Raw genomic sequence first — 27,626 nt, forward strand, 5'->3', positions numbered from 1 at the left:
CACTTTTGCTTTCTCACCTACCCATTTGGTCTCTTGTAGACATAAAATATCAATATTTCTCCTACACATAACATCTACTAACTCTACCAACTTACCAGTTAAAGACCCTATGTTCCAAGTGGCTAACCTAATTTTATGGTCTTGGACTAACTTCTTTACCCCCACCCGTCCAACAAAGTGAGGGAACTCTTGCCTATTTGACACCACACCCAGGCGCCGGTGTGACGCGTCGCTTCTGGGCGACGACCTAGCAACCCTTGCCCATTTATCACTGCCTCCGGGCCTAGAGAGTACAACGCGTCGCTCAGTAGGGAATGCCCCAACAAAATTCTCATATTGGTTCATTTTCATAGGGTATGACTAAGTTTTTATGCTGGCTATCACAGGCCTACCGCAACCCTCCTCCTTTATCCGGGCTTGGGATCGGCAGTGTATAACTAAACAATTATACACAGGTGGAGTTAGATGTCATATTTCTATATACTATAATATTATCCATTTTCAGTGTTTAGCATGTTAATAATATATTTATAAATTAGTTGGTCTCTGACCCATTTTATTGATCATTTTAATAATATTATTTTGTTATTCTTTCTTCACAAAATGATAGACACTTTACACAGAATCAACAATGCACAAAACCATAGAGAATCAATTTAGTTTCATAAATATGATCACATATAACCATAATGTCTTGTCATACATTCGAAGGAATCAAATAGACACATCATCATTACATGTTGAGAATATAATCCTATTGATAGCCTTTTAGTAAGAGGATCCACAATCATTTACTTCGTACCAATTGTATCAATACACACTAAATGATTCTCAGTCATTTTTTTAACAATAAAATACTTTAACTTCATGTATTGACATGAGGTGGAGCTCTTGTTGTTATTCGAGAAGAACACAATAACTTCATTATCACATAAGATCTTTAATAGTCTCCCAATAGAGTCTACTATATTAAGATTCATAATGGAATTTTTTATTCATATAGCTTGAGATGAAATCTTATTTAAATAAATAATTTTTGCCTTAATGAATTTAAAAAATGTCTTCATTGTCCTACAGTGAGAGATGATACCTCAAATATTCTTGGCCACTCGTGATTACAAAAGCAATAAACTAAGATTATTTGAGCACTTTTATTTCTCATAAACAACCTTCTAAGCACTCCCACTTCTCATAAACAACCTTCATAGCTGTTGTTCTATTCTCTGTATGAGTGAGAGATTACTCTATACGAGATTCATATCGAAAAGTTAAACATATGACTCTTTATTATTCACCTTTTCTAAGGCAAGTATAATAGAATCATTATCGTTCTACTTTGGTGAAAATAATAATACTCAAAGTTGCTTCGCCTTCTCAATTCTCAAGGAATTGACTTCAATTGGTAAAACTAGTAGATCATGTTACTAAAAACAATCTGACACTATACCTTTATGTACAAACATGCTTCATGGGCTGGTGTACTCATCTATTGTTACACCTTGTATGAATTTAGAATACAAATACCTACCTTTGGGTAGAATTATTGTTTCATAAAGTCACACAAAATCTCAATACCAAATTTCAATCTCAACACGGTCTAAGAAATCCTCAATCAACAAAACTCAGATTACTTTGGTGATAACCAGAGTGAGTTTATCAAAAAAATTTACCGAAAGTTCATGTAAAACATGTCATAACACAAATAAAGCACATGCATTCATAATCTTATGCTTAAATAATCAGGGATAACTAAAAAAATAACTTGAAACACATATTATATCATGTTAAAGTTACCAAAAAGTATGAGATCAATGACAAAGACATGTATTTACGAGTCATATCCAAGATTGAGGTCTTAAAATTGCCTAAATGGGTCCTTAAAGACCTAGAACCGATCAATAAAAGCTTTAAACCGGCCTAGAAAACCACATAATTGGTAAGAAAAACCCTCGAACCGGTCACAGAAGACCCAAACCGGTCCCAAAATGCATAAACCGGTATCTCGGTCTCAGAAACCACTAAACCAATTTACAGGATGCCTGAATCGATTTCAAAATATTTGAACCAGTTTTAAAAACCCTAGAATAGGTCTTAAGAACCCTTGGACCAGTCTCAGAAGGAACGTATCAGTTCTTGGATTAGAAACCCCGTATCAGACACAAAACCAGTTCAACTATTTAAAAAATGGGTAAATAGTATCTGGACCCAGTTTTAGACTTGATTTGATTCATTTCAGATCCATATCCAATATGTTTTGGTCTTAAAGAACAATTTTTAAAAGAGGAAGGCATTGCATCTTAATACACAATGCCTAGTAGTGCTTACCAGAATGATGTAACTCAAAAGAGAAACAATACGCTTAAGGAAATGGTTTAAGTGATATTGAATCACTCAAACCTTCCCTTGACCATGTGGAGTGAAGCTTTCAGAACAACAACGCACATATTAAACAAAGTTTCTACGAAGTTTGTTCAAGAGACTCCCTATGAGCTATGAACTGGTAAGAAACCTTCTTTGTCATATATGCGTATATGAGAATGTCTAATTGAAGCTAAGTTGTATAACCCACATATAAAAGCCTTTGATCCTAAGATGACTAATGAATCTTTTATTGGTTACCCAAAAAGATAAAATTTTTTTATATATAAAGCAAGATTTCTTGAAAATAATTCTCTTGGGATAAATGCATCTCAAAGTTTTGAATTTGAGGAATTACAATATTCAGTTTTCATACCTGCGAAGGAAAAAGAGTCAGTTTTTCTGATTATTGTCCATTTAGATGATGTTAGAGAAAATTTGGCTAATGAACATAAATCCCAAGTAGAACAAGTTATTAATGAGGATATACAATAACATGATGCAAAGATTTTTTTTGAACCACCTGTAGCACCTGTATGGAGGTCTACGAGGACAAAAAAAATCTAATATCCATCCAGACTATGTGGTGTATTTACAAGAAACCAATTATTTCATAGACATTGATGATGATTCCTTAACCTTTACAGAAGTTATTGACAGTGAAAGATTAACACATTGGATGAATGCCATAAAAGAAGAACTTGACTCTATGACAGAGAATCAAGTATGAAACTCTTGTACCACGACCTAATGGAGTAAGGTTTGTTGATTGTAAGTAGGCTGATAAACCAATGTTAGCATAAAATAGATCACAGAATAGCCACTTATCGAATGCGGCCTTAGACAATTTGAACAAAACTTTGGTGGATGCGGGTGATTGGCATTTTCTCAGCCAATCAACGCCTTTAATGAGCCCAAGCCAAAATGTCAAAATGTGAGTAAAACCCTTAAACCCAGAAAGATAAATCACACATGTACGTGGTACTCAACAACCACGTATGCCCTCATCAAGCTATTATGAATCTCTTCTATTTATAAAGGGAATTGGTGAAGGTTTATAATGGGTCTATAATGGGCACTAGTGGAGGTTCCTAATGAGCATGAATGAACAATTATGAGACCTCATAATTGTGTTGTAACCTCTAAAACCCAAGACTAACACCCATATATGTCTCTTAATGTTTTCACGTTAATATGAGTCACATCTAGGTTGGATCCGGTCTGATCTAAAATCCAACATGAGAAACCACCCGATGAGTATAAACCTGGGCACACCCTTTGATCTCATAGAGACACCGGATTCGGCTTACACAAGGAGAATAATGCTCCCGGGAATCGAACCCCGATAGCCCATTTGACAGCGGATGCCTGTTCCAACTAGGCCTATTTGCATAACTGCTTTTGTCTAAGGACTATTAACAATTAGGTTTATATCTCTTAACCTCGTTCAAGTTAATGAATTCCTTGCCATCTCCACTATAAATTTGTTTCAGCCTCCAGCTTCAGGCTTTAAGTATGACCTTTTTTAGTGCACAAAGTCAAGCTACCATTTCAACAATAGTGTAAAACCCTTTATGTTCATTGATTTGAAATGAGAGTCTGTGGGGGTCTTGATATTACCCTTCGTCATCACATCCCAAAGACTACTTGCCTTTCCAACTGGAAAGAAATAGAGTAACTAAACACAACGCTTTTAGGTTTAAGACCTTAAGAGACTGATTTTTTTCTTTGCTAATCAAGTCCGGATACCATCCACTATCTCACATCATTTTTTAGTAGAAATTGACAAATCATGCTGTGGTTTCATATGCAACAACAATTGACCATTGACAATGCAGCTAAGTGCCAAGAGCAAGCCAAGCTGACAAATTAATCACACTCTTATATTAGCTAATAACATATATCTGTCGATGCTAAAACAGGGTTTGCTATAGCACTATTAAGAACACCTGCATCATGCGATCTCGCGATGCTGCAAGTCTTGGACTCGCATTGGGCCCGGTCACGCGATGCTCGAAGACTAGGACTCACTTTGGGCCCGGTCATGCGATGCTCGAAGACTAGGACTCACTTTGGGCCCGATCACCAACTTTCCAAGACTTGGACTCACATTGTGTCTGTTGGCTTAAGTGGGTCTAGACAGCTAATTGGTATTGGGATCAACAATTGAATCCCACATTCCAAGTGTCTCAGACTCACATTGCTCTTGGCTTAAGTTGGTCTAGACAGCTAATTGGTATTGGATCAAGAATTGGATCCACACTCCAAGTACAGGGATATGTGACCTAGTTAGAGCATTAGCTGACATATGCCTTTCGGTGAGTTTTAGTGCATATGGTTCGAGCCAATATATGGGCTCTTTTTACATTATTAGGGTACTTTTTTCCTTTAAACAAGCAACAGATACATGCTTGAATACTTTAAAGTTTTAAACAGAAAAAAATCTGATTAGATAGAAAAGGTGACAAGTCGGTCAATCTTGAAAAAGGTACAGGGCAGCACTGTGATATAGATATAGGGTTAAAGGGAGGGAGGTCCGAGGGGACACCCAAACCTTTCAGTTTCCCCCTTAAAAGCCTTTACTCTCTCTCTCTCTCTCTCAGATACAATTGTACTCTCTCTCTACACACACACAGAATGCCTTCGTCCCCGACTGCCTGATTCATCCACGTCATGATTCCCGCCCATTAAGATACTCTTCTCTCTCTCTCAGGTGAGGATAATCAATCTGCATTCTTCGGTTTCCCAACTTCTCTTGTCTAATCCCAACGATTGGCCACCTTACCTAGAATACCCACATCGCGGTTTCTGGGTTTCTGCTTCCCCTGTTTCGTTTCGTGCTTGTTTGTTGTTACCTTTTTGGTAGGAATTGAGGGGACCCATTTGGTGTTTTAGTGTCTTTCAGAGGCAGAGAATCGAAAAGAGGGAGGTGAAGAGCTCAGATTTATGTCCCTCAATCAATCCAGGGTAGAAAAAGGCGAACCCCAGACCCGGAAACCCGGAAGATCTGGTGGCCCTGCGCACCAAAGGAGCTCCCTCAACGCGAACAGCGTAAAGGGCGGCATTGGTGACGCGGGCACCTCCGCCACTCCTTCGTCTACCTCCAATTCTTCGTTGCAGTTCGCGAACGCCAACAGGAGGTTTTTCTCTTTGACTTACTTATTTTTCTACCTTCTGTAAATCGCTTGCAAATTCGGAGTAGATTGGAATTTGGGGTCTGCTTCTCTAGGATTTAGTTGTCTATGTGGTTTAGGTTGTTTTGAAATCAAGGTATTTGAATTTGCTTTTGTTCTTGGTGGAAAAGATTGGTTTTCAAGGTTTGGTGGATTGTTTCTTTGGTGAATGAGATTGCGTCACTCTGGATATGCTTTTATTTGCCTATGATAGTTAAGTGATTCAAATTTTAAGGATTTGAAACAGTTTCTTTCTAGTTGCATTTTTACTTGGTGGATGGCAATGGAAAGGTTTCATTGTGAACTGAAAAAATGATTTTATGTTTTCTGTTTTTATTTTGTTGTGCTACTGGTGAATTGTGTTGAAATTGGTAAGATTGGTTTTTGATGGTTAACTCAATCTCACGTTTACTATAAGCAACGTGATTTCTTCTTTGTTGCTATTATATCTTGTGAAAGAATTTACTTGTGGCATCTACAAATTGGTTTTTGTGGTCAAGCTGATATTGTGTCTGTGTGTGCTTGAATGTGTTCGCTATTTTTTTAATGTTGATTTTTATTTTTGATTTGATTCTCTTCAACAGCGCTGAGCAAATGGATTTTCATGGTGGCAGTTAAAGGGACTGGTTTTATGAGTGTCTGTTGCAAGCTGTTTTGACTTCAAGAGAGAATGATTGATAATTAATATTGTAATTTGTCTGTGTGGTATCTTTTTAACTCAGAAAAGGAAACTATTTGTTTCTTCAGGTTTACTTGATTACTGACCTTCAATTTTCCAAATGATTTAACAAGATTCTCTTATGTAATAGTAAGCATGAGCATTATCATATTTTGCCAAAGAATTAGAATTTGTGTATCTATTTTCTCAAGGTCTTGAAGTTCTATTCTTAATTACACACTATTCATGCCAAATCCCATTTGTTCTGAGTTGTCAAGTGTGCCATCATTGTCATTTATTTATCTTTTTATCAATGAAAATGAAGACACTGATGTTTAAGTCTATCTAGGTTAATGCTTTTGGTTTCTGTGATAATCTTATCGACCTGCTATTCATTTTCTTGTTTTGGTTGCTAAGAAAACTTTCATGCTTGTAGTTCTAAGAAGAGTAATGGACAAGGGGTGCAGTCAAGGGTGAGTAGTGTTGCAGTAAATCCTGAAGTAAGTGTAAGTCGTGGGTTGCAGAATGGCACACTCCCACTCAATCGGCCAGCTGTGTCTTCTTTGCCTGGTACTTTCTCTTAATCTTAAGTTTTAAATAAATATTTTTGATATTCAGATGAAAAGATTGGTTTTACGTGCTTAGGAGAACAATATATCTTCTATGTTTCTTTTGGTTTCATCTGCAAAAGTACATCACTGTGCTCGACTGTAATGGGCTATCGTTGCAGGCTCCTCTGGAGCAGCAAGCCCAGGTGTTACAAAGCAGATTGACCATTCTCTTCCAAAAGGTGCACAAACCATGCCCCGACCTCCTCCATCTTACTCCAGTACTGGATCATCAGGGCCAGCATTGGCAGCTACTCCAGGTCTTTTTTCCTTTTTGTTATTTATTTTTTATGCTTATTGTTTCATTTTTGTCAAATTGTTATTTTGTTATGCTAGCCTATGAGACAACTCACATGCTTAAGGCGCAAACGAGGTACAAAAAGAACATTTATTGTCTGTCATTCTATGTGTTTTGTAAAGGAGAACCGAAAACACAGAGGCATTAGAATTAACATTTAATTATAAATTGTCTTAGAGAATTTGCATAATTGTATGGCATTGATTAGTTGGATGGTTCATTTAGATGTTTGATATTGTCAAGTTCTCAAAGTCACCAAGACAAATAAAAAAACAAATGGTATCCTCGAGGATTTGGCTTGAGATCTTCAATGGAAGCTTCTTGAATCCTTGATTTTCTTGAACATAGACTAACTGGTTTGTTGATTTTTTAGTTAGTTGCAAGGACCACTTGAGTTTGATCTCTGGCTATGATTGCTGACTGCCTGTTCTCTGTTCAAATAATTTTTGTGCATTAGAAATATAGATATCAATCTGCTGACTCAGGTAATAATGACTAACATCCATTGAACTGGCTATGCTGTGGTGCACATTGTACAAAGTTGCAGATTTAGTGTGGTTGGGGTTTTAGCAAGAAGCACAAAATAGAGAAGTTCACGTATTTCATTATCACATAAGAAAATGAGAGTCACTTCTTTAATAGTTGTAGACTCTCTGAAAGATACAAAGAAAAAGGAAACAAAAGAAAATATAAGACTAAATTACCCCTTAGCATTAAGGTAATGTACAAAAGAATTTTTATGCTAAAGGGGTAGTTCAAGACAAGTAAAACACCTATATTACATAAGTCTTAACACTCCCCTTCAAACTTGGGATGATGCAATGAAATCATTCCGAGTTTGGAAGAGTAAGCGAAAATGCGAAGGAGCAAGACTCTTAGTAAGGACATCCGCGATCTAATTCTTTGAGCTCGCATGTTGTAGTGCAATAACTACATCTTCATAGGCCTTCCTTGTATAGTGAGAATCTATTTCAATATGCTTGGTTCACTCATGAAACTCTTGATTCTTTGCAATATGAATAACAGTCATATTGTCACAATATAAGGAAGCCTTGTCAACAATGGAGACTCCCAACTCACCCAATAACCATCGTATCCAAATAATTTTGGTTGTGACTTGAGCCATAACTCTATATTCTGCTTCCGCTGTGGATATGTTAACCTTATGTTGTTTTTTGCTTTTCCGTGAGAACAGGGAGCTACCAGTAGTATATAGACAATCTTGAGTAAGGCCTCCAAAATCAGCATCACAAAAGGCTCTAAGAACTGTGACAAATGATGATGAAAAGAACATGCCATAGTGCATAGTGTATCTCACATATCCGATAATCCTGGGTACAACAATTAAGTGAACTGTCCTAGGAGCACTCATAAATTGACTGACTACATGAACTGCATAGGTGATATCTGGTCTAGATATGGTCAAGTATACGAGACTTCCAACTATACTACGTGATCTTCTAACTCAGCACCATTTATGACTCTCATCTTTAAATTTGCTTCCATGGAAAAATTGACTCTTTTTGTGTCATCCGCTAGTCTTGCCTTCATCACCAAATCTATAGCATACTTATGTTGAGACAATTACAATCCCCTTGGTGAATTTGCTATCTCCAACCCAAGAAAATATTTCAAACGCCCCAAGTATTTCATCTCAAACATGCTGGCCAACTTCTTCTTGGTCTCCTTAACTCTTTGCATGTTATCTCCCGTAAGTATCATATCATCTACATAAAGAAATAATATGCATTTTCCAAGCTTAGAAGAAGACACAAACAAGGCAAGGTCATGACCTATGTCATAGGGATTCGGCTAGCAGGGTGCCGCACCCGCGTCGACGCGACTCGACGCGGGAGCGGGTGCGGGTGCGGTCAACTCGATCCTGGGTGTGTTGACCGCACTCAGGATCATTTAGGTCCATTTTTTTTTTTTGGATTTTTTTTTTAAAAATTTGCCCTATGAAATGGGCTGCGGAATTCTTTTAAAAAAAAATTCTGCTGACAACTGACAGCTGCTGCTGCTCCTGCCTTTTCAAAATCCTTCTTTTTCGTAAAGGATTTTCTCTCTCCATAATAAATGATAATGATGGTGGTAGCTTTGCTGATCCTTCTTTTTCGTAAAGGATTTTCTCTCTCCATAATAAATGATAATGATGGTGGTAGCCTTGTTGTTCCTTCTTTTTCGTAAAGGATTTTTTCTCTCCATGATAAATGATAATGATGGTGGTAGCCTTGCTGGCTATTAACATTCACTGTTCTCCTGACAAGATGGGTGCGCTATCGTGCAACTGTATATAAAATGAAATTTGAAAAAACCCGCGTCGGGAGAACCCCCGGACCCCGTTATATATATTTTACATTTTTGCCCCTGCTGCACCCCCGCACCCGGGTTTTTTGGAAGTGCCGAATCCCCGCACCCGCACCCGCACCCATGTGACATAGGTCATGACGACTCTGCTCGAAACTAAGTGATTTCACTGTTGAACTAAACTTCTCAAACCAAGCTCGTGATGCCTGTTTGAGTCCATATAATGCTCTGCGAAGTGTACAAACCCTACTTTTTGGATCTGAATATCCCCGTGGTAGTTTCATATACACTTTCTCTTTCAGGTTTCCATTCAATAAGGCATTCTTGATATCTAATTGCCACATATTCTACTGTTGTACTGCCATTGACTATAGCCCTTAGCTACTAATCTTGTCTTATATCTCTCAACTAACCCATCTGTCTTGGTCTTTATCTTATAAACCCACTTGTTCCCAACAATATTATTCCTTGGTAGAGGTTTTACCAATTTTCACGTTTGCGTCCTCTCAAATGCACTCATTTATTCAACCATAGCTCTTTTCCACTCCCCTTTTCCTGCTGCCTCTATATAAGACTCATGCTCAACATAAGAATAGATTAATGCTAAAAATGCGTTGAGAGGAGAAAGACTCATAGGATACAAAACGAGAAGAAAGAATCAAAGTTCTAGAGCTTCTACGTACCTAATGAGGATTAGGGAAAGAAGATGAAGACTGCAAATTTTGGTGGTCAGATTCAGCTCACAAAGGAATAGGATCAAAATTGGCCTCTTCTCTCTGTTTGTTCCTCCACTTGATCTAGGAAAGGGATTTCAACCACATTTTCATGTCTTCTTGAGTAGGTCTGTCCAAACCGACTCTCTCTACTCCTGAATCTTTACCCTTTCATTTACACCTTCCTTTTCACCAAAAGGAACAAAGAAGGACAAGCCAGTTTCATTTTTTGTCTTTTCTCCATGTTGGCTGAAGTATAACATATCTTCATGAAAGACATGTCGGGATACCCACACCCTCTTTTCAACAAGATCATAACACTTGTAGTCCTTCTGACCATTTGCAAAACCAAGAAATCAATACTTAACATTTTTAGGAGACAATTTATCTCTATATCTATCAGGTAACAGAATAAAACATATTACATCCAAATACTCTCGTCACATCATAATTTGGAAGTTGTCTATACAATTTTTGAAATTGGTACCTTAAGCACACTTGAGGGCGTACAATTTATCTGATAGATATTTAGTTGAATTGCATCTCCTCAAAACACTTTGGGCACTTCACCCCCCAAAAGAAGACCTCTTGTTTTAGGATATGCCTATTCTTTCTTTCATCCACTCAATTTTGCTCAGGAGTTTAGGGACGATCTTTGATGAACTACACATTTCTTCTGCAGGAACTTTTCAAATGCACAACTGACGTATTCACCACCAGAGTCAGTTCGAAGTGTCTTAATCTTAGAAGCAAACTGATTTTCAATCATAACACAAAAGTTCTTAAAGATTTAAAAAAATTCACTTTTATTTTTCATAAAATATAACCACGTAAATCTTGTATAATCATCTATGAATGTAACAAAATACAATGATCCTCCTTTTGACAAAACAAACGAAGGATCCCATACATCAGAATGCACTAGATCAAAAGGACTTTTTGATTGCCTACCACTAGACCCGAATGGCAAGGCATGACCCTTTGCTAACCTAAAATTCTCATAATCTTTAACATGATTTGATACAACTAATTTAGGCTCACAAAAACTTCTTGAAGACACCAACTTTTGCAACCTAGAGCTGAAAATATGACCCAGTCTCTAGTGCTACAAAACAATCTCGTTTATGACAGAAGCTCCCAATATGATCCGAGGCTTCTGCTCACTCATGTCAATTCAGTCCTGGTAGTATAAGTCTCTTCTTCTATCACCAATTTCAATCTTTTTTCCTGACAACTGATCTTGCACCACACAACCAAAAGGAGAGAAGGTAACATTACAATTAAACTTGACAATTCGACCAACAGAATTAGGATTCATAGCAAGGGATGGAACATGGTAAACTTGAGAATGATTAAACTTAGTACCATGATAAGAATCAAAAGTAATAAAACCTACTTTTGAGACAAACATAAAAAAACCATCCACAATGCGAAAAACACCATTGCAAGGATGACAGTTAGTTGGAGTAGGTTCATGGGATGTCATATGACATGAAGCCCTTGAGTTTATTAACCAACCGGAGGAACAATCTGAGATACCTGAGAAAGTGGTACTAGAGAAAGAGGTAGGAGTAGCAGAGAAAGGGGCTACGATCGATTGAGCAAGAAGTTGCAATTGTTGAATCTGTTGTTGTACCTTTTCCAACAACTGAAGCTTACTACCACCTAATGATTCTGAAGATCAACACTAGTGGGTTTGGGTTTTGCCTTCGAGCAGTCCAAGTACCCTCCAAGTCCTTTCCTTACTATTACTACAGTCATAAAGTCTGCCCAATAAGAATAGTTTGTTCCGTCAAGTTTCACGTGAACATTCTGTATCCCTTCTTTCTCCATACCTCACCAACCTTCAAACTACAAATATTTTCTGCACACAAAGACAACAAGCAATATGCATTTCCTGCACAAAGAGCCAACAAGCTAGATGCACTTCCAATAGAGCACAAGATTGTTACTCTGTAACACTACACACTGCTATCAGCAAGAAAGATGGCACAATACTAACAACAGCCAGGGTATACACTGCACAGACACAAAGCAATCCCACTTAGGCTACCCGAATACATATACCACATTTCACATCAACACTTAATCATTTATCAGATTGCCCATACTCTAACTATAAACGTAGGCAAAATATAACTCAAGTCCAACACACAATAAGAAAAACAACTGCAGGACTCACTACTATGCTGACCCAACACCAAAACAACAATTATCAGGCCATCACACAACAACAAATAGGATAGATAGGCACAAAACTCACAAACTGCAGATGACGTTAATGGTAGCCCCACTACAAACAATGATAAAACTCACAAATCCTTGCACAAAACCCTCCAAACAAGTTTCCACAACCTTTATATACCAAATAGGTTTGTTCACACTCCCAAAATAAAACAACAGAGGTACCACACTAACTCAGCCTACCTGATGTCCAAAATTTGCTTAGGACAGAAAATAGGCTACTGCAGGATGTGAACACCCTAGATTTCATCAAAACTCAATATAAAACCCAAAACTGAGCACAACATTGATTTAGAAGCATTCCCAACTCAAAAACAACTTAAATAGAAGCACTCCAAACAAATAATAACCAAAAATCAAAAGATTTAAGGGTTTTCTCAAAACTGGTCTGGGATTTCCAAAATACTCAGAAATTCTTGAAAAATCTACCAAAAATCCAATACAACTCCAAATCCAATGGGGTTTGATTTTTAGAACTTCTAAAATCAAACCCTAGCAAGCTTCAAACTCAAACTAACCAAACCTGACCAGACTGGACCGGGCGTTCCTCAATGGATGACATCAGCACAGGTACGACCCAATCTTGAGTTCTCCTTCAAGCTTCTCCTCTTCAACAAGCAGCTGCTTCTTTTCAATGTGTTCCCTCGCTTTGATACCATGTACAAAGTTGAAGATTTAGCGTGGTTAGGGTTTTAGCAAGAAACACAATCTGAGTTCTCCTTCAAGCTTCTCCTCTTCAACAAGCAGCTGCTTCTCTTCAATGTGTTCCCTCGCTTTGATACCATGTACAAAGTTGAAGATTTAGCGTGGTTAGGGTTTTAGCAAGAAACACAAAATAGAGAAGAAGTTCACGTATTTCATTATCATGTAAGAAAATGAGTCACTTCTTTAATAGTTGTCGACTCTCTCAAAGATACGAAGAAAAAGGAAACAAAAGAAAATATAGGACTAAATTACTCCTTAGCATTAAGGTAATGTACAAAAGAATGTTTATGCTAAAGGGGTAGTACAAGACAAGTAAAACACTTATATTACTTAAGTCTTAACACACATGTGGCATTAGGAACAAACGTACACATGCCCATATGGTCATGTTCATCTATATGTTTTTAGCTGAGTTGGTGTGCATGCTTGTGCCTTTTTAGTTCCATCATATCGAAACCTATAATTTGCTGTTTATATTGTTGCTGTGTTTGGTTTCTTTAACCTCGCCACTTGCTTTCACTATGTTATCTTTGTTTTGTTTTTTTGAAATTTGGCTTTTCTTAAGAATGAAAAATTTATGCAGTGCATTGTTTCTCCTCGGGGCTTTATTGTCAGGGGCCTTTAGGCCAAATATCTCTACTCAATTTTTCTTTTTAGAACTCTGCTAGCAAGTGCCAACAAGTTTCTTGTGATTCATTATCCGCTTATTTTGCATCTGTCAAAATATTTTTATCACTAATGATGATTACTCATTGGCTATGACAGGAGATGTCTCAAAAGGGTTTCCGCTTCAGTTTGGGACCATAAGTCCGGGTTTCATGAATGGGATGCAGGTCCTTATGCATTTTTTTTGGTCAAATATTTTTACCTGTCTTTTGGATATGGTTATATATGCAATTGTCCTTCAGTTTGTCTGTGTTTAGCTTTTCAAACTTCCATGAATTTATCCATTTTATATGCAATTTGCTAGTGCAGATACCTGCACGGACCAGTTCTGCACCACCAAATTTTGATGAACAAAAGTGTGACCAGGTCTCTCTCTCTCTCTCTCTCTCTCTTGAGTTCGTTCTTTTGCTTCTTAGCGTCATCTACTCTTGCTGTATAGGCTCGCCATGATACCAGGCCTGGTCCCATGCCAATATCTGCTACTGCTAAACAGCAGCAGAAACACCAGCCACAGCAACCACAGCAGCTTAGAAAAGATTCAGGCACTTTCACCAATGTTGCTGACGCTCACTCATCTTCCCAGTCAAAGTGGGATGTCACACTCCAAAGTCCAATGCCACCTCGGGCTGCTGTACCAAAGACTTCTGTTCTTCCTCCAGCTGGAGCATCTATGCCTATGTCTTTTCATCAACCTCAAGTACCAGTACAATTTGGTACATCAAGTTCTTCACAAATTCAATCACTGAGTGGTTCACGTCAAATGCCATTGCCACTTTCTGTTGGTAATGCTGCACAAGTTCAGCAGCCTGTATTTGTTCATCCCAATTTGCATTCGCATACACTGCAGGCACAAGCGATGATGCATCAGAGCCAAGGACTGGGCTATGCATGCCAGATGAACCATCAAATTGGGCCTCAGTTGGGCGGCTTGGATGTTGGCATGGCCTCTCAATTTTCTCAACAGGCAGGCAATGCATTTGCTGGACCACGGACGATGATAACTCACCCTGAAACTCATGAAGAATTGAAACTGGATAAAAGGGCTGATTCTTTTGTTGACGCATCATCCTCAGTGCAGAATGTGCAATTTGCTAGGTCACATGCAGCTGTGCCTCCTCACTCACAGCAGCCTATTCCTTCATTTGGTTCTGCTCAACAATTCAGTTACTATTCAACAATGCAACCTAATTCGTATACTCCCTCAATCTTTTATCCTGGTCAGGCCTCTCATCCTTTAACCAATGTTCAGATTACTCCTGGACCTTCATCCCCAAGATATAACTTCCCAGTTAGCCATGGTGGAACTACAGTATCTGTTGTGAACCCTGCTTCACACAATATTCCCTTACTTCTGACCAAATCTGGGCCACCAATTCAAGCTAGCACAGAGCAGAACAACTTAGAGGCAGTTACTGCTCCAGTTGCTTCCATTCAGGTAACAGTGAAGCCTCCTCCAGCTTCAATTTCAGTTGCTTCCATTCAGGTAACAGTGAAGCCTCTTCCAGCTTCAATTTCAGAAAAGGTTGGGAGCTCTTCTTCAACATCATCTGTTCACTTTTCTTCTTCCAGTAGAGGTGCTGCTGTTCTTCAATGTGAACCAGTTAAGCCATCAAGGCATCATGACGAGTCTGTATCCTCACATTCTCAAAGGGGCACTGAGGGGGCTAGACTGATTTCTTCTGCCATGGGAGAGATATTAGCACAGCTTCCTTTCACAACTGTTTCTTCAGCAGTGCCTAGTGAGATTTGGCCGAACATTCGTGTTCAACAGCCAAAGTCTGTTTCTGGAACATCATCAGTTTCTAACTCATTACATGCGACAGTTAAACATTCTGCACTTTCTGCTGTTTCTGGGGTTCAAAGACAGTCATCCATGATTTCTTCACCCGATCCTGTTGCTTTAGCTGTGGAACCAGCACATGTAACTAATCATGAATTTCACAAGCGGGATCCTCCAAAAAAGTCAGATTCCTTTAAGGATCAGCAAAAGCTGAACAAAGGAGGGCATCATCACTCTGAACCAGTTCAGGTATGCCGTATGCGTACCTTCATGTTTATGAAGTTTTATTCTTGTTAAACCATTAAGGGTCTTGTGTTATGGCTTTTGGCTTTTGTTACTCATGGACATCATTATGCTGCAGTTAGAGGCTTGTGATTCTCCTGGTAACCTGAAATCTTCTTCCATGATATCATCAGAGAGTGGTGATATCAATTCAAGACATGGTGCCAAGAATGTGGGGTCCATGCAAGTTGCATCAGGAGGGATTGAGACCTCACCTTCATTTCCTTCTTCATCTTTCAAGTTGGAGAATAGCAGCTCTGAAGGTGCTGTAGGTTCTGTAAAGGATGGTATGATGTCTTTTACATTGGGAAACTCTGCAGTAGAGTCGGAAGGAGTGGCAGAAGCATCAAAAAGTGCTGAGATTGCCATCTCTGCTGCATATGATACTGTGCCAAATATTTCTGTTTCAGAGAGAGGTCCTGGGGAGCCATCAAATTCTTTTGATTCTGAAGCAGGGAAAACTATTTCAGAAAATCTGGTTGTTACATGTCCTGTAAAGGAGGAAGACCATTCTCAACATGATTTTGATACGGGAAAAGAAGTTGGTGGAACATTGCAGGTGGGAGATGGGAGAAGCAAAACACCGAATTATTGTGAATCAGAAAGTCAAGAACCTATAGACGTGCCTCCTTTGGGACGTTCTGATAGTAGCGGAAACGCAGATGTTTTGCAGGAGGTGCCATTGGTTGACAAAGTAGATGAAACAGTTGCTGCTGTAATGTCAAATCATTTAGAATTTGAACCAGAAAATGTTGTTGGAAAGCCATCGGCATCTTCCTCTACTATTCATTCTTACGAAGTTACTAGATTTGGTAATGACAAGAAAGGAGAGAGCTTGGGTGGTTCTGCTGCTACATCTTCACAAACATGTTCAGATTCTCGTGAAGCTGAAGATGTGTCTTCTACACCTCATTCATCCATGAATATGTATGAAAAGCAAATTGAAAGGGAGGGCAAGTTTTGTGGTGCAGAAATTGCCGCATCAGCAGAATCCACTAGCTCGAATCACGGCTTATCTTCTGGTGTGCAAGTTTCCTCTGAAGTGGCACATAAACGTGAAGCTAGAAGAACAGAGAGCATAAGTAGTGTTGTGAGTTTGAATTCATCGTCAAGCTCTAAGGATAAGATACCATTGGAACAAAGCAAGGCAAAAAATGTTTATGGAAAAAAGAAGAAGAGGGAATTGCTCTCCAAAGCGGATGCTGCTGTGTTAACTTCTGATCTTTATATGGCATATAAGACACCAGCAGAAAAACAAGAGGCTGCTACATTAGAATATGTGGTCCCTTCTGGAATTGATGATAAGCAGATGCCTGCAGGTGATGTAGAGAAGGATGCCCCTGCAAAAGAGGAAGATAGTCGGAGCAATTCTGAATTGGATGATTGGGAAGAAGCAGCTGAAATCTGTAGCCCCAAGTTAAAAGCATTGGAAAAAAGTAGACAGATACACAGCAAGAAACAACATGATAAGCATGATAGTGGATCTGTAGGCAGAAAAAGATACACCAGAGATTTCGTCATGACCTTTTCAGAGCTATATAAAGGTCTTCCCCCAGGATTTGAGATTGGAGCAGATATAGCAGATCACATAATGGACATTCAAGTAAATGTTTTCCCACTTGTTGATCGTGAAGCATATCATGTGGGTGCAAGAGTGATTGACAGGCAACCGAGTGGGTCTTCTCGTCTGGAGCGTTGTGCAAGTGATACCATGGAGGAAGACAGGTGGAGCAAGTTAGCAGCTCCTTTTGTACCTGCACGAATGGATCTTGCATATGGAGTAGCAGTTGGAGGATTACACTCAGGCCAAGGGGGAAATATGGGAGTCTTGAAGAACCCACGTGGGCAACCAGTAGGCCAGTATGTCAGTGGAATCCTTTCTGGCCCCATGCAGTCTCTTGCTTCTCCAGGTGGACTACCAAGGCTTAATGTTGATGCTGATAGGTGGCAGCGTGCTACTCCTGTTCAGAGAGGCTTGATTCCTTCCCCTCATGCTCAATTGCCGGTCATGCATAAAGCTGATAAAAGATATGAGGTTGGCAAAGTGTCTGACAAGGAGGAAGCTAAGCAGAGACAACTGAAGGGCATCCTTAACAAGCTAACTCCTCAAAAATTTGAAAAGCTATTTGAGCAAGTCAAAGAAGTTAACGTTGACAACGTTGTTACTCTTAGAGGTGTTATCTCCCAAATTTTTGATAAAGCTTTGATGGAACCAACATTTTGTGAGATGTATGCAGATTTCTGTTTTCATCTTGCTGGAGCATTGCCTGATATGGTTGAGGATAATAAAAACATCACATTCAAGAGATTGCTTTTGAACAAATGCCAAGAGGAGTTTGAGAGGGGGGAAAGGGAGCAACAAGAAGCTGATAAAGTTGAGGAGGAAGGCGAGTCAAAACAGTCTGAAGAGGAAAGAGAAGAGAAGCGCCTTAAGGCTCGCAGGCGAATGCTGGGCAATATTCGGCTGATTGGTGAGCTTTACAAGAAAAAGATGTTAACTGAGAGAATCATGCATGAATGCATCAAGAAGTTGCTGGGTCAGTATGATAATCCTGATGAAGAAGATCTTGAAGCCTTGTGCAAATTGATGAGCACGATTGGAGCCATAATTGATCATCCCATAGCCAAGGAGCACATGAATGCCTATTTTGATAGGATTCAGAAGCTATCAACTAATCAAAAGATATCTTCTAGGGTGCGGTTCATGCTGAGGGACACAATTGATCTTAGAAAGAACAAATGGCAACAAAGGAGGAAAGTTGAGGGGCCTAAGAAAATTGAGGAGGTGCATCGTGATGCAGCTCAGGAGTGCCAAGCCCAGGCAGGAAGGGCAGCTCGTGGCTCTGGCATGAGTTCCTCGGCAAGGAGAGGACAAACCATTGATTATGGCTCTCGAGGCTCCACTGTATTGCCTTCTTCAGGAGGACAGCAGATGGGCTCCATTCGAGGGGTGCCAATGTCTTCTCGTAACTTTGGCACCCAAGATGTGCGGTTGGACGATAGACATATTATGGAGAGCAGGACTCTGTCAGTTCCCTTGCCTCAAAGGTCTACTGGTGATGACTTCATTACCCTTGGGCCCCAGGGTGGTCTTGGTAGGGGAATGTCTATTCGGGGTCAGCCATCAGGGTTAAGTGGGCCCATGAATGATATTGCAATGAGCACTGGGGATACCAGAAGAATGGCAACGAGTCAAAATGGCTTCAGTTCCACTCATTCTTTAGGAGTTAGGACACCTTATAGTTCACGGGAGGAGGTCATTTCCAACGGTCTTTTGCAAGATAGGCCCATGCCTCTGCCCACTTATGATCAATCAAATCATCAAGATCGTATAAGCAGGGATTCAAGAAATGTGGATCGTCCTTCTGACAGATCCACAATTGTGGCTCATGCCACTGGACGCATTCAAAGTCCTCCAACTGGTGCACATAACTCATCAGAGAGGGTTCCAGAAGAACACCTAAGAGAAAAATCAATTTCTGCAATCAAGGAATTTTATAGGTACTATATTTTCCTCTTATTCTAGTGGGTGCTTCTACACTCAATTTATTCATCAAAAGTTACTGTTGTAGTGCAGTATATTATTTTTCAGTTTAGGGTTGCTTCTGTTGAAGACTTGGTGATGCATATATTAAGTGTACATTGACCTTAGCTTGCATATCAAAGGAAACAGGGAGGCATTTTCTAAGTGCACTATTTTTTTCTTTCATTGTCCTTTATAATAATTTTATTTGTTTCGACCATGAGATCATGTTTGATGCGTGCCAAGGATGTTCAGACTGATGCATTCATTTGCATTGGAGTTCCTTTTTTTCTGTCATAAGCTTCTTGTAGTATGTGATACCATTTTTTTGGATTTTATCGATTTCATAGACTATGATTGAGATATATTTTTTTCCTCTTTCTTGGGATTTTTTGGAATTAGTCAGTGCTAATTAATTATATGACAACTAGAAATGGATTGTTTACTGAAGCATGTAGATTGCAAGCAGTATCCTACTAATATTCATTCAGCCTTATGCTTCAGAATTTTTTCTTTGCTCTTGTTGAGTGTACAGCAAGAATGTATGGTACAAAATTTAGTAAAAATATTTTATAGATGCAAAACAGTCTATAAGATATCCACAGATTGACAAAGATAGAGGAAGTAAAACTTGGACTTTGATCGATTCAAGCTTATAAAGGAGTTTGAGAGGCCTAGTGAGAGAAAATTAGATTAAAAATTGATGGAAGTATCTACTTGATTTGTTGAATAATGAGACTGAAGATCTAGAAGGAGAACAAAATTAAGGAGCTCACTTTATTAAAGTCAAAGTGCAATCCCAATGATATGCCTATAGAGGCAAGGGTTCCGATCACCAGAGAGGGTTTTATCTAGCTTTTTGGATTGCTCAACAATTTTTTAATTATACAGAAAATGCCTAGTCCCTAGACATGTGATAAAGGACAATTCAACTTCCACTTATGAATAAAGGAGAGATCTAACTTCTGCCTAAGCGGTAAGCTTATGAGCCATAAAAAGAGAAGAATTATAAAAGATTGTGAAGCATTGTAGAATAAAGCTGATGCCCATTTTAGTGACATTGTTCTTTTAGTATGACAATTCATCAACAGGTTTGTAAAAACATAGGTAGCTTCTGTTTGTATTTTATAAATAGGCTACATCCTATGTCGCATGGATACGGATGCAGGCGGGACATGATGTGGATACGCTTAGTATGATGCGACAATTTTCAAAAATTAGGACACATGGACATGGCCGTACACACATAGATGTACATATGTGTGCAAGTATAAAGCAACAATTTTAAATCACTACATTTAAGAACAAACAATGAAATTAAGTTGAAATTGAATAGGATAGTTGGATGGTTAGGTCACACCCTCATAACTGAGGGTCTCGGGTTTGAATCCCATGGGGTTATTCCTTGGCTTACCTACCAAAAAAAAAAAGAATGACTAGAGATTTAAAAATAGGTTCTCTTTCTCTCTGTTTTTATTTATTTTAGAGAAGGTTCTTCATCACGATATCAGATTTCGTATGTTCAGCTTCACAGAAAAGTAGAGAGAGAGAGAGAGAGAGAGAGAGAGAGAGAGAGAGAGAGAGAGAGGAGTTGCAGAATCGGCTGGGGCGGCACATCAGGGCTCGACCTCCAAGCCCTAGCCTTTATAAAACAAAAAGGATATACAATGATCCTTGTAATATCAGAGATATTACAAGGATGCCATTAATGAAGCAATATTTAGCATGTGTCATTTAACATGCCATGCGTATGGATCTGGATCCAGATCCATACGCAAAACTATATTTTAACACCCTCCCTCAAGTTGTACGTGATTTTGGAGCATGTACAACTTGCTCTTCAATAGCCAAAATTGACGTCCTGTTAACCCCTTGGTAAACAGGTCTGCCACTTGATCTTCTGTTCGAACATGGCGTAGTTCTATCTCCTTCATCTCGACTTTCTGCCGTATGAAATGTTGATCAATCTCAATGTGCTTCGTTCTGCTATGCTGGATAGGATTACATGCAATGTTTATTGCGCTTTGATTGTCACATAAAAGAAATGATCCAATAATTGTCTCCCCAAGGTCACTCAATAAGTGTCTAATCCATGTGGCTTCTGCCGTGCCTGCAGCCATCGATCTGTATTCAGCCTCTGTACTCGATCGTGCCACTGCCTTTTGTTTTATGCTGCTCCAGGACACTAAATTGTGTCCAATATATACACAATATCCAGAGACAGATCGTCTCTCATCTGGATCCCTTGCCCAATCTGCGTCTGTATAAGTGATGAGTTCATGTCCTTTATGCAGATTATCGTTCTTGCGATAAACAAGTCCGTCTCCTATAGTGCCTTTTAAATAACGTAGAATGCGCTTCACAGCTTCCATATGACCCTCCGTTGGAGCATGCATAAACTGGGATACCTGATTGACAGCATAAACTATATCAGGTCTGGTGAAGGTCAAGTACTGTAACATCCCCACGAGGCTTCTATACGTTGTAGGGTTGACACAAAGATGACCATCTTCAGAGCTCAGCCTTTGATGCAATACACTAGGAGTACTGACTGGTTTGCAATTCGTCATCCCGGCTCTTTCCAGAAGGTCAAGAGTGTATTTTTGTTGCATGAGTGTCAATGTGTCTTGTTGTCTGTCAACTTCCTCACCAAGAAAATACCTCAACTCCCCTAAATCTTTCATCTTGAAAGTTTTCATTAAAAACTGCTTCACGTCTTGCACATGATTATCTGAGCTCCCAGTGATTACAATGTCATCAACATATATAAGAAGAAGTATAACAATGTCTGCCTTTTGGTAAATAAAGAGTGAGTGATCCAGAGAGCATCTTCTAAAACCATAACTCTGAATTTGCATAGAGAAACTTTCAAACCAGGAACGAGACGCCTGTTTCAATCCATACAGAGATTTCCTTAGTTTGCACACCCAGGCAGTCGGATCCTTCTCGGCATAACCAGGAGGTTGCTCCATATACACTTCTTCCTTTAAAGTTCCATGCAAAAATGCATTTTTAACATCCATCTGGCTAAGGCTCCAACCTCGATCGACTGCTAGGGATATGATGACACGAATAGTACCCATTTTGACTACCGGACTAAAAGTTTCATCGTAGTCTTCACCATATTGTTGTGTGAATCCTCGAGCAACAAGTCGCGCCTTATATCTGTCAATACTTCCTTCAGGCTTATACTTTGTTTTATAAACCCATTTTGAGCCAACTACATTCTTTCCTTCAGGCCGAGGGACTATTTCCCAAGTCTGGCATTCATGAAGAGCTTCCATTTCTTCATTCATAGCTTCAGTCCAATGACGGGATTGAAGAGCTTGATTAAAACAAGTGGGTTCATCCTGTTTTGTGAGCTGAGACATAAACAACTGGAAATCAAGGGAGAAGGTCTCATAACTCACCCATCGTTGAATAGGATGCTTAATGCGTGACGGCCTTTGAGCCGGATCATTGGCGATGCTTTCCACATTCCTCGGCTCTGTATTTTTGTCCCGTCTAGTGTATATCTGTCCAGAGAAGCGTTCTACTGGGGGTGGCACAACTGGAGATAATTCAACATGCATCTGTGAGTCATTCAATTCCCTACTCAAGCCGTTCAATTCCCTACTCAAGCCGAAGGAAGGACAATTTGTCTGACATGTTTCTCCTGTATTAGCAAAAAGATCGGCGCTCATCCATGGATCATATACTTATAATTCTCGAGATGGCAACGCTGCAGAGTCATTAACCTGAAAATTTCGTTCGTCAAAAACAACATTTCTGGAGGTCCTAATACGTTTTGTAGTAGGATCATAGCATCGATAACCTTTGTATTCATCTGCATACCCAACAAATCTACACTTGACAGCCTTGTCCTGAAACTTATTTCGTAGAGATGAATCAATATGTACATAACATACACAACCAAAAACACGCAGTTCATCGTAAGAGGGATGTTGCCCAAATAAAGTATAATAGGGAGATTTCCGATCCAAAAGTGCCATAGGAAGACGATTTATGATATGAATAGATGTGTGAAAAACTTCTGTCCAGAGACTAACGGGCACATTGCTATCATGTAACATGCTCATCGCGCTCTCGACAATATGCCTGTGTTTCCTCTCTGCAACCCCATTTTGTTGAGGAGTATGAGGGCAAGAAACCTGTCGACTTATTCCTTTATCCCGAAGAAAGGCAATAAACTCGTTCGATGAATACTCTCCTCCACCATCACATTGTAAATGCACAATATCACAAGCAAACTTGGTTTTGACCATTGAATGGAATTCCCAAAATATTTGAAAAACTTCATGCTTGTGTTTTAAGAAATATATCCAAGTATAACGGGAATAGGAATCAATAAGGACAACATAGTAACGACTCCCAGAAGGAGAAAGAATAGGTGCGGGTCCCCAAACATCGGAACAAATAATCTCAAATGGCTTTGAAGCTCTTTTATTTATAATATGAAAAGGAAGAACATGGCTTTTGCAGAGTTCGCATGAAGAACATTTATTATTATTAGCAAAAAATGAACATAAACTAGACTCTGGAAGGAGACCATCAGATACAAGATTTTCAACGAAACCCCGACTACAATGTCCCAAACGACTATGCCAAATATCTGGCTTATTACAATAAGATGAATTAAAAACTTCTAATGAAGGGAAAAACAAAGACTCTAAAGGCGAAGACACTGAAGGATGCTTGGACGACTTCAACTGGAGGACTGGGACTGAAGACGAAGACACTGAAGGAATCTCCTTGAAGACGTACATGTTTCCTTGTCGCTCCCCCTTAGCGAACGTCTCCTTCGTTCGTAGATCCTTAACATAAACAGAAGAGGGAGTAAATTCGACAGAAGAATTCATATCGTCAACAAGTTTAGCTACAGAAACAATGTTCTTTTTAATATTAGGAGCAAGAAGGACATTGGACAAGTGAAGTGAGGACTTTGACATAGGGATATGTGCATTGTCAGTATGACTAATGGAGTGATAAGTTCCATCTCCCGTAACTATATTACCTTTTTCAAAATAAGGCAATAAGTGAGATAACTTACCCGCATTACCCGTAACATGCGTGGCGGCACCTGAATCAACATACCATTCGCCTTGTTCATTTTGCTTGATCGTCATCTGTGACAATGCTGATAACAAAAGTTGTTGCACATCTGTGGATGGCCCTTTTGTGTCCACAGCAGTGGCAGATTTATTTTCAATTTTGTTTATTTTTCCTCTATTCTGTAGATTGAACCAACAATCAACTTTCACATGTCCTCTTTTGTTACATAAGAAACAAGTGGACACTCTCCTCTGATTCCCTGTGTTAAAACCCTTTGAAAGATTAGGTATAGGCAAGATACCACGTCCTCCCTGCCCAAAACGTCCGCGGCCTCTGCCTCCTTGATGCCCGCCATTCCATCGTCCAAAACCTACAGAAGTGTCCATGGCCAAAACTGAATGAGGACGAGCTGATTCATTTCCTTCTGCCCTTTGCTTCATAATCATCTCATGCTGGAGAAGTTTCGCTTGGAGGTCATCAAAAGTGGGCAAGTGAGGAAGGCATGATAAAGCTGTAGTAAACATGTCAAAATCAGGACTCAATCCATTGAGGAGTTGTTGAACTTTATCTTTATCTGCAATAGCACTTCCAACGACAGCCAATTGATCAGTAATACTCTTCAAGCGGCCTATGTATTCCATGACTGTCATGGAGCCTTTCTTCAAACTTTGAAATTCATTTTTTAAGAACATAACTTCGGGATTCTGATATCTGAGAGTAAGTCTGTGACAACTTACTCCACAGATCCGCCGCAGTGCAATCATCTGAAATAGTAACCAACATTTCTTGAGAGAGTGTTGACGTAATATAAGCAACTAAAGACTGATCCCGCTTCCTCCAAACTGTATACTCTGGATTCTTAATGGAAATGGTAATTGTGTCACCTTTCTCATCCTTGGTTTCCTGCAAAATAAGCCGTGGTGGTATAGGAACTAAACCATCCAAATGTTCATCGAGATCCTGACTCCGTAGCCTTTATAAAACAAAAAGGATATACAATGATCCTTGTAATATCAGAGATATTACAAGGATGCCATTAATGAAGCAATATTTAGCATGTGTCATTTAACATGCCATGCGTATGGATCTGGATCCAGATCCATACGCAAAACTATATTTTAACACACGACTGGGTGTTAAAGGGCAACAATTGAGAATTTATCTCTAGATGTTTTAGGTTAATTGGTTGATATGTGGCATACTACGTGGCAGCTAGTTTCTGTGCTAAGCCATTTTAAATCCTGCATACTTTCACATTTAAATGCTAGCAGTGGCTAACCAATTAGAAGTCCATGCAATTTGACTGCACTGGGCAGAATAACAAGTATTGGACTCTACACTTGTTATAAAGTTCTCTTGAAGGATGCAACTTTTTTTGTTGAGACCTGATAACAAAGGGAAATTTTCTTGCACTTTGTTTATGGTTTGTGGCGTCATTGAATCATGACACATAAAGATGATAGGAAAGTTTGTTTTCTACTTTTGTCTTAAAAAAAATTTGAGTGTGTAGTGGACTTGATAGTTGTAAGGTTGAAAATTCCATCCTTTTTACCTATGTTGCATAGGTATAGGTACAGGTACAAAAGATATGACACGACAATTAGGGCTACGGTTATATATATTCAAAATTAGCATTAAAAAATACATTAGTAACAAAAGGAATTATGTCAAGTAATTCAAATAAAAAACATGCTTTTGAGTTAAAAAGGGTTATGAATATTGGGTCTGGTCTGGGTTTGACCTGATCTAGTCAGACCCACACCCTGGCATATGTGTGCCTGTACCTGTGTTGACATGAGTATGGGACCCTTCCAGGTGTACCCAGGTTGCATAGTTTTTTCCTGAATGTGGTTCTTTTCATGTCAGACTTGCATCAAACAGATTCTTGATTTTGATTCTATTGTAACCTCCTATTGGGCTTTTACTTGCAGTGCAAATGATGAGGAAGAAGTTGCTACATGTATCAAAGAATTAAACGCCCCAAATTTCTACCCCACAATGGTGTCGCTTTGGGTGACAGATTCTTTTGAAAGAAAGGACAAGGAGAGGGGTCGATTAGCAATGCTTCTTATTTTCCTTTACAGGTCAAGGAATAACTTGCTAAGTCAAGCGCAGATTATCAAAGGGTATGCAGTCTAATTTAAAACCATATGTCTAGATGAAATATTGGTTGAGCGAATATTTTGTGTCGAGTACTTTGAGATGCTTTCTTGAATCAAGACATGGTGGTTTTTGTGTGAGGTTTGGGTTATTTGATTAGTGCGGTTGTTGCTGAGTAACACTTATTCCTTCTGGAATCCAGCTTGAACTGAGTCTAATCCCTACTCTTGGTTGTCAAATTTACATATCTTTGTTGGGTAACTATTCAAGACACTGAATTGTGTTGCTCGGAAGCCCTATTCTGTCTAGGATCTCAGCAACCTGCATTATGCTGCATGCCAAGTATTGTTTACTGAAATTGTATCTTGTTTCTTTTCCAGGTTCGAGTCTGTTTTTGCTACCTTGTCCGATGCCATATATGATGCACCCAAAGCACCTGAATTCCTCGGTGGTATTCTTGCCAAAGTAATTTTGGGAAAGATCGTCACTTTAAACGATGTAGGAAGATTGATACGTGAAGGAGGTGAGGTGCCTGGTTGCCTTATGGAAACTGGAATCGCATCCGATGTTCTTGGTAGTATTTTTGAGGTAATAGAAAAAGAGAAAGGTGAGGCTGAATTGAATAAAATCCTAAAAGAATGTGATGTCCGATTGGAAGAATTTCTCCCGCCGGATCCGAGAAAGCAGACAAATCTCATTTTTGTTTAGAAGAATTTGCTGTGTACTCAGAAATCAATGCCTACTTGTTAGAGTACTACAATTTGCAGACAATCTTGTTCAGGGCTCTAATATATTAAAATCTTCGTCATGTCTTACTCATCCGTTGGCTGCTTTTTCATTTGCTTGAGAGATAATTCCGCTGATTTTGAGACCATCTAAACTCGAATTGCACTTTTTGAAGTTGGAATTACATGGATAACTAAATTGGTTACCATTTCATTAGTACATGTAAGATGGTAATTGTGTATATATACCTTTCATGCATCAATATGAAGCGACAGCATAGATGTATTGTTCATATCAAAACAAATGCAGTATTTCTGGTCGGGCTCTTACCTTTTTTTTGTTTTATTCTCGTTATTTTGGCCTTCATTTATTGCCATTTCAGTATGTTGGCGAAAATTTCCAGTTTGAGTATTGTGGGTGAATCTGATAATCT

General features: G+C 39.1%; 1 protein-coding gene across 2 annotated transcripts; it reads left to right on the top strand.

The window, feature by feature from the left end:
• The first annotated feature begins 4,983 nt into the window (after window positions 1–4,983).
• Window positions 4,984–27,283, top strand: LOC149822178 (eukaryotic translation initiation factor 4G-like). Of its 2 annotated transcripts, XM_089981005.1 has the most exons (10): window positions 4,984–5,071; window positions 5,254–5,498; window positions 6,626–6,759; window positions 6,920–7,057; window positions 13,830–13,897; window positions 14,040–14,096; window positions 14,170–15,759; window positions 15,872–19,293; window positions 26,299–26,493; window positions 26,848–27,283. In XM_089981005.1, the coding sequence occupies exons 2-10, from the start codon at window positions 5,305–5,307 to the stop codon at window positions 27,173–27,175; spliced, it is 6,126 nt and encodes a 2,041-aa protein (XP_089837131.1). In that variant the 5' UTR covers window positions 4,984–5,071; window positions 5,254–5,304; the 3' UTR covers window positions 27,176–27,283. The 2 variants fall into 2 exon arrangements, with proteins under 2 accessions (XP_089837131.1, XP_089837132.1); XM_089981006.1 differs by lacking the exons at window positions 4,984–5,071; window positions 5,254–5,498; window positions 6,626–6,759 and having other exon boundaries at window positions 6,998–7,057; window positions 14,170–14,443; window positions 14,578–15,759.
• The last annotated feature ends 343 nt before the right edge of the window (window positions 27,284–27,626 follow it).

The sequence above is a fragment of the Nuphar pumila genome, chromosome 11 (assembly GCF_984573655.1).
Source record: "Nuphar pumila chromosome 11, dmNupPumi1.hap1.1, whole genome shotgun sequence".
Taxonomy (NCBI): domain Eukaryota; kingdom Viridiplantae; phylum Streptophyta; class Magnoliopsida; order Nymphaeales; family Nymphaeaceae; genus Nuphar; species Nuphar pumila.